A 16,156-nucleotide genomic window follows, 5' to 3' on the forward strand; every position below is an offset into this window, starting at 1 on the left:
AAATAAACACTACTCTAAAAATCTTATTTTGCTTTATTCTAAAAGAAAGAGAAAATTCAGAACCCAGAGAAAAGTTCTGGGTGAGGATAGATAAATCTGGACAGAAAAACCAAACCAAAATAGTACTTACTGATGAATAGCTTGCAAGAATTTGCGTTGATGTTTCCTTACTTTTGCATGGTCTATCTTTTTAACCAGCTTTGTATTTTTATAAATTAACCATGTTTCCCTGAGTACATTGGCAGCTGCATTTTTCACCTGTTTAATAAAAGAAAACACCAGGCTCACAAAAGTAGCATTAATGTCTCTGATTTTTTTTCTGGTGTACACCATCTTTCAGAAGTGATTATGGTCCTATCTGTGGGTCTGAAGCTACAGCAGTGATGCAGGAAATGAGATGGCATGACCAGGGACAATGAAGCTTCGCTAATAAATCTATGCCTCTTCTAAAAGTGGTACATCTGACAGCTTTCTTTGTGGCTGAGAATCCCATCTGCATCTAATAGGAACCTCATTCATTTGGTGCTCTCTATGTGTAAATTATACGAAGCACACATTAAAACATTAGAAAGCCAGTATTTTACTGGACACATCGTACGGGACCAAAACTGGATTTCTCTATTACAAGTTTGTCTCTTCTGGTCACTTCCCTCTTGTAAAATTTCTCCTTCTCACTTCTAAAAGTGATTTAGCAGTTCTTCACTCTATAATACACTCTAGAGATGCTCAAATAGGAGTTTCTCTTTTATGTGTTCTGGTTTTCCCATTCTTGTCCCTCCAACACCCTCTGGGATATGCACATTGCCAAAACTTTATAGCTATGTTTACTATAGGTGATTCATGCCTGCTTTGTGTGTTTTCTAAAATGAGAACCTCTGTGAAATAATATTCACAACATAGAACGTAGGGATACCTTTCAATTCTCTGGGCCCTTTGATGTCCCCTGTGTCGCACTGACCATACTTACAGGCTGTGTCTTCACTAGCAAGTTCTTTGGAAAGATTTTTTGAAAGAAGGGGGCTCTTCCAAAAGATCTCATGGAGCATCTACACACAAAAGCGTTGTTTTGACAGTAAATTTAAAGAAGGCAGCGCTCCTTTTGAAATAGAATAATAGAATCATAGAACACTAGAACTGGAAGGGACCTTAAGAGGTCATCAAGTCCAGTTCCCTGCCCTCTTGCAAACACAATCTAGACCATCCCCAACAGGTGTCTGTCTAACCTGCTCTTAAATATCTCCAAGGGTTGGAGATTCCACAACCTATCTAGGTAACTTATTCCAGTGTTCAACCGTGTCTAATCTAAACCTTCCTTGCTGTAGTTTAAGCCCATTGCTCCTTGTCCTATCCTCAGAGGCCAAGGAGAACAATTTTGCTCCCTCCTCCTTCTAACCCTCTTTGAGGTACTTGAAAACCGCTATCATGTTCCCTCTAAGTCTTCTGTTTTCTAAACTAAACAAGCCCAGTTCTTGCAGTCTTCCCTCATAGCTCATGTTCTCTAGACCTTTAATCATTCTTGTTGCTCTTCTCTGGACCATCTCCAATTTCTCCACATCTTTCTTGAACTGCGGTGCCCAGAACTGGACACAAGACTCCAACTGAGGCCTAATGAGCGCTAAGTAGAGCGGAAGAATGACTTTTCGTGTCTTTCTCACAACACTCCTGTTAAAGTATGCCAGAATCATGTTTGCTTTTTTTTTTTTTTTTCCTCCAACAGCATCACACTGTTGACTCATATTTAGCTTGTGGTCCACTATGACCCCTAAATCCCTTTCCACAGTACTCCTCCCTAGACAGTCACTTCCCATTCTATATGTCTGAAGCTGATTGTTTCTTCCTAAGTGGAGAACTTTGCATTTGTCCTTATTAAACTTCATCCTGTTTACCTCAGACCATTTCTCCAGTTTGTCCAGAGAAATTGCTCTTCCTTTCCTGTTTCAGGAAGAGCGCCCCCTTTTGAAAGCTTCTTTCCAAAGAAAATGTGTGTAGACACTCCACAGGCCCTTTTTGTCGAAAGAACAGTCCTCCTGGGGTCTGATCTTTCGACCCTTGGCCCTTTCTTTTGCAAGGGCAGGGGCTGTGTGAACGGTCTTTTTCGAAAGAGCGGATCACTCTTTTGATCTGCTTTTTTGCGTGTGGACGCACTTTTCGAAAGAAGTTCTTTCAGAAGAGATCTTCCAGAAGGGCTTCTTTCAAAAGACCTCTGTAGTGTAGACGTAGCCAGAGAGAAATATGGACAAAGCACTTCAATGTATTGGTGACTAATATTTTAATTGCTAGGCTACTTCCTAAGGTAAATATAGAATATTCAGTTATAACTCTTATCTCTCTTCTCCCTTTCTATGTTCGCCTCTATCATATCTGCCACATTCAAGCTCAGTCACAGTATACAGAAGGGAGTAATGTTGGGCTGTAACTGGATCCTGCAATTAGTAGGTGCTCCCGGGGCAATGGTCCCAATTGTGTACCACCATAGTCAATGGGAGTTTTGTCATGTTCTTCAGTGGAAGCAGAATCAGTCTCACTGGACTGAAGTCCTTACTCCGCTCTTAACTTTGGGCAGTCAGTTTGTGACTTGTGGCAAAATTCAACTCGTGCTATTGTTCTGCGATTTGACAAATATCCTGAAAGAAAAGGTTGTTGGCCTTCCTTTGTACTGTATTATCCGAGTGGCTGGGGCTGTAGCACAAGTATGCTGTGAGGCTACCTTAAATATTACACTGAGCTGATACTTGGAGATGGCAGATGGAGTGGGGATAAAGACAGGCTAGTGAAATGTTACAAATCACAAGAGTTAGCCAATTTGCATGAATTCATTTCCCTTCTTTCATTTTGAAGTGTTGAATTCCGAGGTGAAAGTAATTTTAATTTCTTACTGGTACTGTTGTACTACACCTCCTGGGGGTGGGTGGGGGTAGAGGATTCATGGCAGAGGCTGGGGTTGTGATACTGCAAGTACCTGTAAGAAATTGAAGTTACTTTCACTTCTGACAACCACTGAAAATCAAGGAAGGAAAATGGACTTGTGCCAATTTGTTAACTCTTATGATAAGGTGTCGGGGGTGGGGGTGGGGGCTCAGGGCAGGATGCGGGGATGTTGGGGTGCAGGCGTCAGGGCAGGAGCTAAGGAGTGTGAGGACTCAGGGCAGAGGACTGGGTTTGTGTGAGGGTGCCAGATTCTGGGTTTGTGAGGAGGGGCTCAGGGCAGGGGGCTGGGAGTGTGGGAGGATCTCAGGGCCAGAAGTGCAGGGGGCAAGAACGCTGTTCAGGCAGGGTAGAGGGGGCTCAAGCTTCCTTACCCACAAGATTCATACTAGGAGGATGCTTGCTGTTCTCTGTCAGTTTCCTAACTCTCAGAGAGTGAGAGGGAAGCTCAGAGCATGGTCACTTACTCTTCTGCTGTGTGTTTTGCTCTGGCTTCCTGAGGAGAAGGAGAACAAACCGCAGCCTCACTGTATGAATCCAGGGGGAAACCTTCACGCCCTCGCACCTCCTAAATGGCTCACTGGGTGGAGGGATCAGGGCACTCTCCAACCAGTCAGGGAGCACAGCCCCAATGGGTCCCTCTAACCTGCTTGCCCTTGCCCAAGTAACACATGGGGGTACACTGGGTTACTTTCCCCTCTGAGCGTTGTTATCAAAGAAACAAGGTAGGTGAGATAATATCTTTTACTGGTCCAACTACTGTTGGTGAAAGCTTCTCTCTCTCACCATTAGAAGCTGGTGTAATAAAAAATCTCTCACCTACCTTGTTCCTCAGTGTGAGCAGTGAGGAGATAGGGAGAGTTTCACCTCCCTATTACTCACGTACGTGGTTGACATGGTTCAAGTTCTTAATATCTATGTGACTACCGCCAACTTCTTCCTAATCTGCCTGGCTGTTTTTCCTTGATGTTTCTCTAAGATGCTTCTGGGTCTGACTGAGCAGACTTTTTTCACATAAATAATCCCCCTGAAATGAAAGAAACTAATCAAATGAAAAGGATAAACTCTTATTTGTTCCCTGTACACGCATATTTTTCCATGGTTATTTTTAATCAATTAAGAAACAATATTTTTCTGATTCAATTTTAGCTTCTCTCCATGAAACATCTTTAATGGATGTATGAGATTGCTTCATTATTGTTTCAAAAAAGTTTGTGAACATTTTAAATCATATTTTTAACATATTCTCTTGTGTAAGGAAGTTTCCCTTGTTCTTTTACACAAAGCAACCCTTCTACTTGTATTTCAGGATTTCGAACTATATCAGTCAATAAATTCATATAATTTAATAGAAGTACAAGAATTACATATATGCTGTAATTTTCCTCTCATACGCTCCTGAAAATACAATCTAATTTAATACATCATAAACTCTTTGTTCAGAATGATATTCTGTTCTTTGCTTGTTACTCAGTTACCTTCCAGCTTTGTTCTAGTTTCTATATGCCCCTGTATGACAATCTTCAGATCTACTGCCACTGCACCTCCACCAAATCCTCATCAGGAGGGAGAACCTGCAACTTCTGTTGAAGTCAATGGAAGTTCAGGTGCTCAGACAGCACCTAGAACCTCATAGGAGAAGGCCCATAGGTAAGCACAAGAAAGAAAATTATAGGGTTTTTTCCCCCAATCACTCACAGAAATGCATTAAACAATATTCTTTTTCAGTGACAAATATAAAGGTCCCAAAGGTATAAACTTACTCTTTTCGTTAGTTGGGTATCCATCATGAAATTATGAACATGTTTTTCAGCTTTGGTAAGTTCTAACTTCCTTGCAACCACAGCTACTACCAGCGCAGTGCACCCAGCACCCTGAAAACAACAATAAAAGAAACCCTAAGGAGTTACTCCTGTGTGTTTCAAAAAAGATTTTTAAAGAAGTTTCTTCCTTCACTGAAGAAATATGAAAGGCATCAGATGAATCACCATTACTGATAAACGTGATGAATATAGTACAGCTATTTTAGTTCAGGGTTATTTAAAGAGTCTGTTACCATAGACTGGTAAACTGTCAAGGCACCATCAATTGCTTACTGAAGAGCATCATTTTAAAGTCATGATTTTTCCTTTAAGGTTTCAAAAAAGGATATAGATTTTAGAACACATTCAGTTTCTAATGTCTAAACAAGAGCAGCCAGAAACAAACATTTACAATTTAACATATATCCATAAATGAATCCAGAAAGGCACGTTCATAATCCTTGATTCTGCAGCTGCTAGAAGAAAGAAAGACAGCATTAATACCTCGCACAATAAAACCAGAATCAAAACAGTTTGTGAATTCTGGTTAATTTCACTAAATCGTTTTGGACGAACAATAGAAAAAAAAAATCAAGAAAAATCTAAGTTTAGTTTTGACATTTTCAAACAGTCAATTTTTTAAATTTGAAATGCCCATCTGTTTCAATTTTTACTGTGGTTTTATAGGTGGGAACAAAGATTAAAAACCCCTGAAAAGAAAAAAAAAATTCTTTTGGGAAGAAGAAAATATCTAGTTTGGCTCACACAAATTTTTCCCACTTTTTTAGATTGCAAATAAGCTTTTGAAAAATTCCTCTTGGGTCATCCCAAATGATTTCTATGCCCTCCCACTCACATTTTTTTGGTTTGGATAGTGAAACCAAAGATATTTTTTTGAATGACTGTTTCTATGTTCTCTTCTGACAAAAAAATACTTTTTCTACAAAATTATGTTCAGTCCATTTTACCACTTTGAATAACACATGTCTTGCAGAAACAGAGAAACAGCTTTGTAACTGGGCTGGATGTTGTTTTGTGCCAAGTATATGCATATTTGTAACTATAAATATTGTTCCAAGTGCAGCCTGGAATAAGCAGGTACAAATCCCATGGAAGAGAAATATAGTGGGGTACATTATGTTTCAAATGAGTAGGAGGCTGTAATATGTAAAGCAACTAGCAGGAGGGTATCATATAAAGCAGTCACCAACTACAAATTAATCCACCAACTCCCAAACAGCCCCGTTGTAATACACCTGACAACATCTACAGATGGTTCCCTATCCCCAGAAGTTTTCTGAAATTATATGTATATATATATATATATATATATAATGTGTGAGAGAGGGAGAGAGAGATTATTGGCCCTATTTAGAGCCACCAGTGAACCTATATCAGTGCTACCCCAAGTACAAGTAGGCAAAGTCTCTCTTTGAACTTTGCGTCTTACCCTGGTTTCACGCCTATTCTTGCCTCCAGTGTTCCTTAGTCTAGATTTTTCCACTTCCCTCACTCTCTCTTTCTTCCCTCCAAAACAATCAATTCCGCTACTCCAAAAAAACACAGATATTTCTTCAATTAATTAGCTCCCCATAAATTCACGTCAGAGAATTTACTTGTCCCATACAAAAAATCCACAATGAATTCACTTGACTCCCTCTTTTACATAGACTCCTCAGTGAATTCATTTACCTGCTTCTCCCCATGTACTGAGAGAAGCCAAATAAATTCACTCTCACTATCCTGTCTTTCAACAGTAGCCAAAGTCAGGTGCCCCAAAAAAAGAAGAGGAAACCATCAAGTGATTGATATTCTGTTGCCAATTCCCACCTTCCGGCAAACAGAGGTCAGGGACACCATCCCCGTCCATCCTTGCTAACAGCCAGATGGACCTATATTCCATAAACCGATATAATTTGTTTAATTCTGTTATTGACATATAAAAGTCCACCCACCTTACAGAATTGTTTTTGCCTCAGTCTCTTGCCATGTGTTTGCTTAGTACAGATTTCATTGTAAATTATTCCATTTTATTGCATAACAAATAATCACAGAACAGAATGAAGTATGACCAGATATGCAGTTAAATATTCCTATCTAAGTGTTCAAGAAGCTCAGTAATTGCAGGGCAAGATTGCAAATAGCACATGTATTTTATTTAATGCAAGTGCGTGGCTCTTGCTGTCCTGTCATTTATGCATTACAGGGATTTCCAGCAAACTATATACTAAAACGATGATCTGCTATGATTTTTCTAGTTTCCAAAGCCGTGTCTACACGTGCACGCTACTTCGAAGTAGCGGCACTAACTTCGAAATAGCGCCCGTCACGGCTACACGCATCGGGCGCTATTTCAAAGTTAACTTCGACGTTAGGCGGCGAGACGTCGAAGCTGCTAACCCCATGAGGGGATAGGAATAGCGCCCAACTTCGACGTTCAACGTCGAAGTAGGGACCGTGTAGCCGTTGCACGTCCCGCAACTTCGAAATAGCGGGGTCCGCCATGGCGGCCATCAGCTGAGGGGTTGAGAGACGCTCTCTCTCCAGCCCCTGCGGGGCTCTATGGTCACCGTGGGCAGCAGCCCTTAGCCCAGGGCTTCTGGCTGCTGCTGCTGCACCTGGGGATCCATGCTGCAGGCACAGGGTCTGCAACCAGTTGTCGGCTCTGTGGATCTTGTGTTGTTTAGTGCAACTGTGTCTGGGAGGGGCCCTTTAAGGGAGCGGCTTGCTGTTGAGTCCGCCCTGTGACCCTGTCTGCAGCTGTGCCTGGCACCCTTATTTCGATGTGTGCTACTTTGGCGTGTAGACGTTCCCTCGCAGCGCCTATTTCGATGTGGTGCTGCGCAACGTCGAAGTTGAACGTCGACGTTGCCAGCCCTGGAGGACGTGTAGACGTTATTCATCGAAATAGCCTATTTCGATGTCGCTACATCGAAATAAGCTACTTCGATGTAGGCTTCACGTGTAGACGTAGCCCAAAAGTGTTAAAAGATCTGCTTAGCTTACGCGTTCACACAAATGCAGCTTTCACCCTCTTTCATAGAAGTCAATGGTAAATCTCCCATTGACTTTAATGGAAACGGGTCTTCCCAGGTTCTGATCAACACCCATGTTTTCACGGTATGAGACAATCATTCATGTAGGGGAAGACGATGACCCTGTGCTGATGCAGGTGGGTGGCCACTACCACCAGAGTCTTGGAGAACACCCTGGGCATTGTGGAGAGCCCAAACAGGAGGGCCAGGAACTGTCAATGGTGGGACCCTACCGCAAACCAGAGGAAATATCTGTGCGCTGGATGGATTGTGATGTGGAAATAGGCATCTTGTAGGTCACGAGCTCACAGCCAATCATTTCTGTACTGTGCTGGAATAATGGTTGTGAGAGTCGCCATCTTGAACCGTTGGTAAAAAATGTATTTGTTGAGCCTCCTGAGGTTGAGGATGGGCCTCAACTCACTGTCCTTCTTTTGAGTTAGGAAGTTCATGGAGCAAAGCTTCCTGCCCCAAAACTCCACGGGGACCGGCTCGACGGCACCCAGATGGAGCAGGTGCTGAACCTCTCGCTTGAGGAGATGCTTGTGAGAGGGATCCCTGAAGAGGGATGGGGTACAAGGGCAGGTGGTGGTGGGGGAATTAGAGGTAAACAGGATATAAAATCCCTGCATCATTAGCTCCAGGACCCACTTGTCTGAGGTAATGGCAGCCCAGCAGTGGAAAATGGGGTGGGGACAGAAGTGGAACGGATGGCATCCATACTGTGCAACGGTGGGACTTCCAACCACACCCTCTAAACTGCTATTTGAATCGTTGAGGGTGGGACGCTGTGGGTTGTTGGTATCATCGCTTTTGGGGTCTTCATTGCTGGGACCTGTGCCGCTGGCGAGGTTTAAAGCATTGCAGTTGCTGCTGGAACTGCTTCTGTGGTCTCTGATAAGGAGAGTGGCAGGCCTGCTTGAATGGGGGGCAGCGTACATCCCTACTGTATGCAGAGTGGTGAGAGAATCCTTCATACAGTGAAGGACCTTGTCTGCCTTTTCATTTAAAAAATGGTGCGTGTCGAAGAAGAGGTCCTCCACCTTTTTTTGCTGCAGGTCCTTGGGGACCCCCGAGGGCTGAAGCCAGGATATGCACCTCATGTCCACAGCAGAAGCCATGATCCTACCCATCATGTCTGCCACGTCCACTGCAGACTGAAATGCTGAGTGAGCAATGATGTGCCCCTCACGGATGACATTCATGAGGGCTGGGCGCTGTTGCGCAGATAAGGCAGGGTTCAACTCCTGCAGTTTGGAGTAATTTAGATGGTTATAGTCAGCCAGCATGTCGGATGAATAAAATTTGCACCCCATGATGTCCCACTTCTTACTCAACTTGTCCTGATGGGTGGAATGAAAGGACTTGGTCTTAATGCAGACAGCATCCACCATCGCTGAATTTGGCTATGGGTGGGTAAATAAGAACTCTGCATCCTTGTAGGCCATGAAGTAGCGCTTGTCAGCCCTCTTGCTAGTAGGAGGGATGGATGCCAGTGTCTGCCATGTGACGTTGGTGGAGGTCCATGATGGCCTCATCCATCAGCACTGAGATCCTGGAGGAGGAAGGAGGCTGCAGGGTGTGGAGAATTCTGTATTGTTTAACCAGCACCCCCTGCAGGCCCCTTTCCTGGGCCTGGGCCACCCATTGGAACAACTCCTGGAATGCCCTTGTGTCATGTGCAGGGTGAAGTGACACCGAAAGCACCACGTCGTCTGGTGAAGATGAGGAGTGGTGTATGTGTGGGGGGAGACTATCCTCAACCACTGACAGGGAATCCTCAGAATGCTGAGACGGTGCATACATCACCGGTGTGGTGGACTGTGGTGACATGGAGCAATCCCTGTCGCATTGGCTCATGAGGGTATGGGTAGTGGTGCACAAACCACAGTGGGAGCAGCTGCAGGGAGGCCATCCTCCCAGTTGGAATGCTGTGATGAAAAGACACTCCTGCAGTCAGAAAAGCCCCTTCCTGCGCTGAGTGGGTTTAGCTTCCAAGCCCTTCGAAAACCCCAAGCGTTGAGACAAACACGGGGATGCAGGCTGCACCTGAAGCACGCATTGTGGTAAGCTGGGCAGTGCTGGCATCACGCACACTCTCAGAAGTGAGTCTTCATGGTGCCATTTCAGTGCCAGGCCACGATCTGGTGCCGGGGGCTTTGGCAAAGCCGTATCCAGGTACTGCTTCTGTGCCAACTCCAGCACCCATGAGAATAGGGCGGTGCCTTGGCCCTGGACTTCTGTGGTGCTGAGTCTGGAGACTCGTGCAAGCAGTGTGGAGACTTGCAATGGTGCCGCTTGCACTCCAGGCCTGGCACTGAGGACAGGGTCTTGGTTTTGGAGGACCTCTAATGCCTGGGATAGAAACAGCCAAAGCCGACAGTGCTAATGGTGCTGAAGCTGGCAGAGGCGCTGAGTGTTGGTGGCTCAGTTCCAAATGCGCTCTCTTTAGCAGTGCCAGCTTAGATGGTGTGGGGGATACTGCAGCAGTCTTTCCAACTGGCGCACCCCACGAAGACCATGCTGGAGGCCAGGAATGTGCTGGAGAAGGATCCGCCATTGCGGGTAGGGTGCCAACCGAGGCAGAAGAATGCACGGAGTCCATACCCTTGGTTTCCCATGCCGATTCCTTAGCAGAAGGCTGCTCCGGGGTCGGTGGCTGGAGGGACTTTTTGTAGAGGTAAATCTTGAGCCTGTTGGCCCAGTCCCTCCTGGGCCTCACCATGAGGCTGACGCAATGGTTGCAGGACTGGGTTTGGTGGCCCTCGCTCAAGCACTTGAGGCAGGAAGCATGGCTGTCAGAGACCAGCATGGCTTCTCTGCACACTGTGTATCGCTTAAATCCCAGGGAGCCAGACATGCTGATGACACAGCAAGTATTCCAAACGCTACTAGTGATCTAAAGAACGTTTGTTTGGGTTTTTTTGAAAGTTACACAGGACAAACAACTTGGAGGAAGGGTATGAAATACTAAACTAACCAACTCTTTGGTCTTTCAGAAGAGAAAGCAAAGCTCCATCAGCAGTGAGGACAGGAGAGAAGGAATTGAGAGGTCCACACCGTGCACGTGCCAGATAGGACACTACTACTGCACACGCACTGCATGGGAAACCACGGCTAGAGAAGAATCTCTGAGCGCCAGCGTGAGGATGCACCGACACCCAGGGAGGAGCACTACTCGAAGAAGAATTGATCTGTGCAGGGTTTAGGTATTTGTTACAAATATGGAGAGCCTAATTCTTTACGCATTTGCACCAGTGTAAATCATGAGTTGCAATCCTGAAGTGCATGGACTTGCAACATTGAAAAATGGACCTAAGTGAGGGAAGAATCACACCTGATTATCAGAATGTAAGTTTCTGGCATCTGTCTGGATCTTTGAAGGCCTACAACCTTCCAGTCTAGTAGAGAGTTAAAATAATATTTAAAATTATTATTTTGAGGTACCCATAAAAGTGAAGCACGGACACCTTCCCCGTCAAAAAAATTGTACAGGCTTCCGTCTTCAAACTGGATCGCTCCCTAGGTGCTCACATCCAGACTGTATCTAAATCTAGCAGATTCTTTCTGGATGGCATCTGCAAGATACAATGTTTCCTACCATCTACAGAACTAAAACTCTTGTCGTTGGTCTCGTCATCTTAGATCTCTATTACTGCAACAGCCTCTTCTCTGGAAATTCAGTTTTGCCCCACTCATATCCATTTAGAATGCTGCTGCAAAGATCACCTCCCTAGCTCATTGCTTTGGCCACCTTGCTCTCCTCACCTTCATCATTGCTACTGCATTAAACAAAAGCTGCTTGTCTTCACATTTCAAGCTTTGGTACCAGCCATCCCATCACACCTATTTTATCTCACTAGTACGATGTATCAAACAAGTATCTATGTGATTTCTCTTTGTTCTCAGAGGAGAGCCTCTAAACATAGGTAAACCTACCTCATTATCCTACTTCAAATCCCTCCTTAAAATCCGCCTTTGCAGTGATGCCTACAAAAACAAAAAACCAGACAAGGGTTAGGCTGCCAGTATTCTGAGCCCATTGCCTATCACGCTGACCAGTCTCAGTTTTTCATTGTACTCCTCCCCACATCTGTCTGTCTCCATCTTTCGTCTACTGTCTGATACTTAAATTGTAAGCTCTTTTGGGGCGAGGACTGGCCTGATTTACAGCACCGAGCACAATGGGGTTCTGGCTCAAGACTCAGGCAACTAGGTGCAACTTTAATACTAATTGTAATCATCAGCAACTTCTGAGCAGAGCACAATAACAAGACAGCAGCTCTGGTGGGAAAAGGCCAATATCACCCAGAGGAGCCAAGGTTACAAGACGCGGTTGAGATGAAAAGTCTGGATCAGTTTCCAAACTCTCTTCAAATACAGAGGAGTTCAGACATGTTTTCAACTTAGGCACGATCTAAGGAAAGGCCAGAACTGTAGTGCTTTGATCAGGACATTTACAAAGTGCTGCGCGTTTGGATCTAGGCTGCTAGTATGGGCTCAGGTTTAGTGACAGCCAACAAATGATGCTGGCAGCTCTTAAATAAAAGGTTAAAAAAATCTACAATGCTAAAATAAAAATGAAGAATCAACATAAATGAAGTATTTCTATGGATGCTCCATGACCACAAGAACTGCCTGATAAGTACAGAATAAACCCAGTTTTTAAATTTGATCTGAGAGAGAGAGGGCCCAGATTCACTTCCTGATAGTACCAACTTTTGCAGCAGAGAGTCTAGTAGATGAGCAAGGGATTAACATTTTGCAAGAAACATGTACTCTACCCTGTACCAGGCAACATGCAAATGGTGAGTGGTACTGACTGAGATATGGTCCACTGATTCAGTATTTCCCAGTGGTGGGGCTCCTATGGAATCTCTGATGGGTTCTGAACTTTTAATGTCCACTGCAAAGAGTGGTGGAGGAAAAAGTCCTTGTCTTCCTTGGAGACTTAAGACTTCTTTCGCTCTGGCTACAGCTACACTAGTTTTGTTGACAATTCCCTGGTTTTGTCGACAAATCTGGTGGAGCATCCACACGCAGAATAAAAAACTAGTTAGCATGGCTATCTCTCTGTTACTACACACACAAAATTTGTTTTCTCCACAGTATGTCAACAGAAGTCAGCGCTTTCACCAACAGTGTTCTGCCTCTCCCAGATGAGGAAGTGTGCTTTTGTTAACAGAAAAGCTGTATGGACACTCTGTAGGACCTTCTGTTGACAGACAGGGCTTCCAGTTCACCAGACAGCTTTGTTTGCTGAGCTTCCAGTCCACCGTTCTGTCGAGAGAGGGCTGGGCAGTCTGGCCACTCTCTCTCAGCAGAGCGGATCGCTCATTTGATCTGCTTTCGTGTATGGCCTCACTCTCTCGACAGATGTCTTCTCGGAAAATCTCTTACGATAGCAGCATCTGTCGACGGATGCTTCTAGTGTAAGCGTAGCCTCTGTGTGCAAAACTCTTTGCAGGATCGAGGAGGTGCAACTGCCTTCCCTGGACCAGAAGAAGTGAATCTAGCTCACTCCCAGTAAAAGGAGGGAAACGTCAGTTTTGTTAATTAAAGAGAGCAGCCACTCTCACTGATGGTGATCTGCAGGTTTCTGACAGTCACATGACCCATTGAGTTTAAACGGAGTTTTCAGTTCAACCAGCCACACCTACGTGTTCAGACAGGCACCTACTCACATGCACATGTAGATTATTAAGCATCACAGGTCATGTACTACTGGGAAATAAAAAGTATGTTCTTTAAACATACAAAGCATCAGTTTTCCCATACCATGCAGCCAACTTCACTTCATTCGAGCTAGTAACTATAGACCTTTTTAACTTGCTGAAATTTGATTTTGACTCCTAAGGGCTTCAGCTAGCAAGCTAAACATTATTTATTTCCTCCCCATTTTACGCTTCTGCATGATACGTGTGTATCTGGTGCATACTGGGTAAGAAGAAGGATATCTTTGGAGGAAACACAGTGTTCAGAATTCTGAGGTCATTGATATCTATCATTAAATTCTCAAATATTAGCTTGTTAAATTCTTAGCACAATCATCTTAGTAGTCGATATAAAATACCACTAATGTGCATGAGAGACATTTTCCCTTGCTCAAAGGAAAATGAAGCTCTTAGAACTTTGTTTCCATAAACGAATATGGGTAAAATTTAAAAATGGTAAGAAAAAAAAGATATTGAAGATTTCCACCAACACTTACAAATGAAAGGAGGGAAAGCCTGGAGTAAATCTTTAATTGACAATGCCATGTATTTTTATTTTGTTAAATAGGACACAAAATTGACTCCTTTCACTTCAGTCAAACGTCTGCCACTTGTTTTAATGATACATTCCTTGACCATGACTCACTGCTTTACATTTTTGCACTCCAAAGTTACAGTATTTAACTGTATACAACTCAGTTTTCTAAAAATCAAAGGTGAGTTTTTAATTATGATGATTTAGGGTAATTCATGACTTCACTGTGCATTATGCATAAATGTCAGTTCACAGCAAACTGATATTTATTTTCTCTTTTGTTTTGGGTTCTTAACAGAAAATCTGTACCCAATGTTAACACTGTTGCTAGATTCTCTTCTCTCTCTTTCACTACCTATCTTCCATCATACATTAAATGCCACAAAGCTATATTAATGGGATGATAGTGTTAAAATTGTGCTACATGCATTCCAAAAAAATTATGAAATTCAAAGTTATTGTTTCCAATGCTAATTCTCTGAAGTATTTTCTGTTACATTATATAATGGCAGTATATTTTTTCTGCTGCAATACATATCTGCAGGCCCAGCCACAATGAGGGAATTTCAGTTAAGGGGCACAGGGTTGAGCCCATAAGTGTTTGCATGTATTTTCCTTTAAAGGAAATGCAAGTAAGGCCTAGAATCATAGAACTGCAGGACCATAAGGGCACTTGGTAGGTCATTTAGTCCTGCCTTTGGCATTGAGGTAGAACTAAGTATTATCTGGGCCACCCTTGAGAGGTACTTTACCTTACCTGTCAACAACCTGCAATGATGGAGATTTCCACAATCTTTCTAGGTAATTTGTTCTAGTGCTTAAATGCCCTTACCATTAGGAAGTTCTCCCTAATGTCTAACTTAAATCTCCCATGATGCAAATTAAGCTCAGTACTTCTTGCTTGTCCTCAGTGGAAATGGAGAACAATTCAACAACTTTGTACATACTTAACAAGTACCATGTTATGCTTCAGTCTACTTCTCTCTACGCTAAAAATATACTTTTCTTCCTCCCCAATCTCTCATCAGAGGTCATGTTTTTTAGATCTATTATCAGTTTTGTTGTTCTCCTCTGAACTTTTTCAAATTTCATAGAATCACAGAACACTAGAACTGGAAGGGGCCTCGAGAGTCCAATCCTCTGCCCTCATGGCAGGACCAAGCATCATCTAGACCATCCCCGATAGATGTCTATCTAACCTGCTCTTAAATATCTCCAGTGATGGATATTCTACAACCTCCCTAAGCAATTTATTCCAGTGTTTAACCACCCTGACAGTTAGAAAGTTTTTCCTCATATCTAATCAAAACCTCCCTTGCTGCAGTTTAAGCCTATTGCTCCTTGTCCTATCCTCAGAGGCCAAGGAGAACAAATTTTCTCTCGCCTCCTTGTAACCCTCTATGCGGTACTTGAAAACCACTATCATATCCCCTCTAAATCTTCTCTTTTCTAAATTAAACAAGCCCAGTTCTTTTAGTCTTCCCTCATAGCTCATGTTCTCTACACCTTTAATAATTCTTCTTGCTCTTCTCTGGACTATCTTCAATTTCCACATTTGTCCACCTCTTTCCTAAATTACAGTGCTGAGAACTGGCCACTCCAGTGATCACATTAATGCTGAGTGGAGTGGAAGAATTACTTCCTCTATCTTACTTTCAACACTCTTGCCAATGCATATGAGAATGATGTCCCTCCCCTTCCTTTTTTTATTCCCAGTGTCACACTTTTTGTCTCATATTTAGTTTGTGGCCCACTATCGCTCCCAAGATCACTTTCCACAGTACTTTTTCAGATAGTCATTTTTTGTTTATAATTGCGCAACTAATTATTCCTACCAAAATGTAGGACTTTGATTTGCCCTTACTGAACACCACACTATTTATTTCAGATCATTTCATAGCATCCTAGGGCTGGAAGGGACCTCAGGAGTTCATTGAGTCCAGCCCCTTGCCTAAAGCAGGATCCACCCTAACTAAATTATCCCAGCCAGGACTTTGTCAAGCCAGGACTTAAGAACCTCTAGGGACAGAGATTCCAACCAGTCTCTAGGTAACGCATTCCAGTGTTTTACCCCACTCCTAGAGAAATAATTTTTCCTAATATCCAACCTAAACCTCCCCCTCTGTAACTTGAGACCATTGCTCC

The 16,156-nt window shown here is 43.4% G+C and overlaps 1 protein-coding gene across 3 annotated transcripts in view; it reads right to left on the bottom strand.

Moving 5' to 3' along the window:
* The window catches only part of KCNN2 (potassium calcium-activated channel subfamily N member 2), a 111,173-nt gene that overhangs the window by 9,216 nt on the left and 85,801 nt on the right, over positions 1-16,156 (bottom strand). Inside the window, exons 6-7 of one of the 3 annotated variants that reach the window (XM_074995211.1) lie at positions 4,689-4,799; positions 131-258 (exon numbers count right to left, since the gene is read on the bottom strand). In XM_074995211.1, the coding sequence (XP_074851312.1) occupies positions 131-258; positions 4,689-4,799 (239 nt within the window). Of the gene's footprint in view, positions 1-130; positions 259-4,454; positions 4,548-4,688; positions 4,800-16,156 lie in introns of those variants that run through there. The other 2 variants (XM_074995213.1, XM_074995212.1) reach the window with 2 other exon arrangements.

The sequence above is a fragment of the Carettochelys insculpta genome, chromosome 5 (genome assembly GCF_033958435.1).
Source record: "Carettochelys insculpta isolate YL-2023 chromosome 5, ASM3395843v1, whole genome shotgun sequence".
In the NCBI taxonomy this organism is placed as follows: Eukaryota; Metazoa; Chordata; order Testudines; family Carettochelyidae; genus Carettochelys; species Carettochelys insculpta.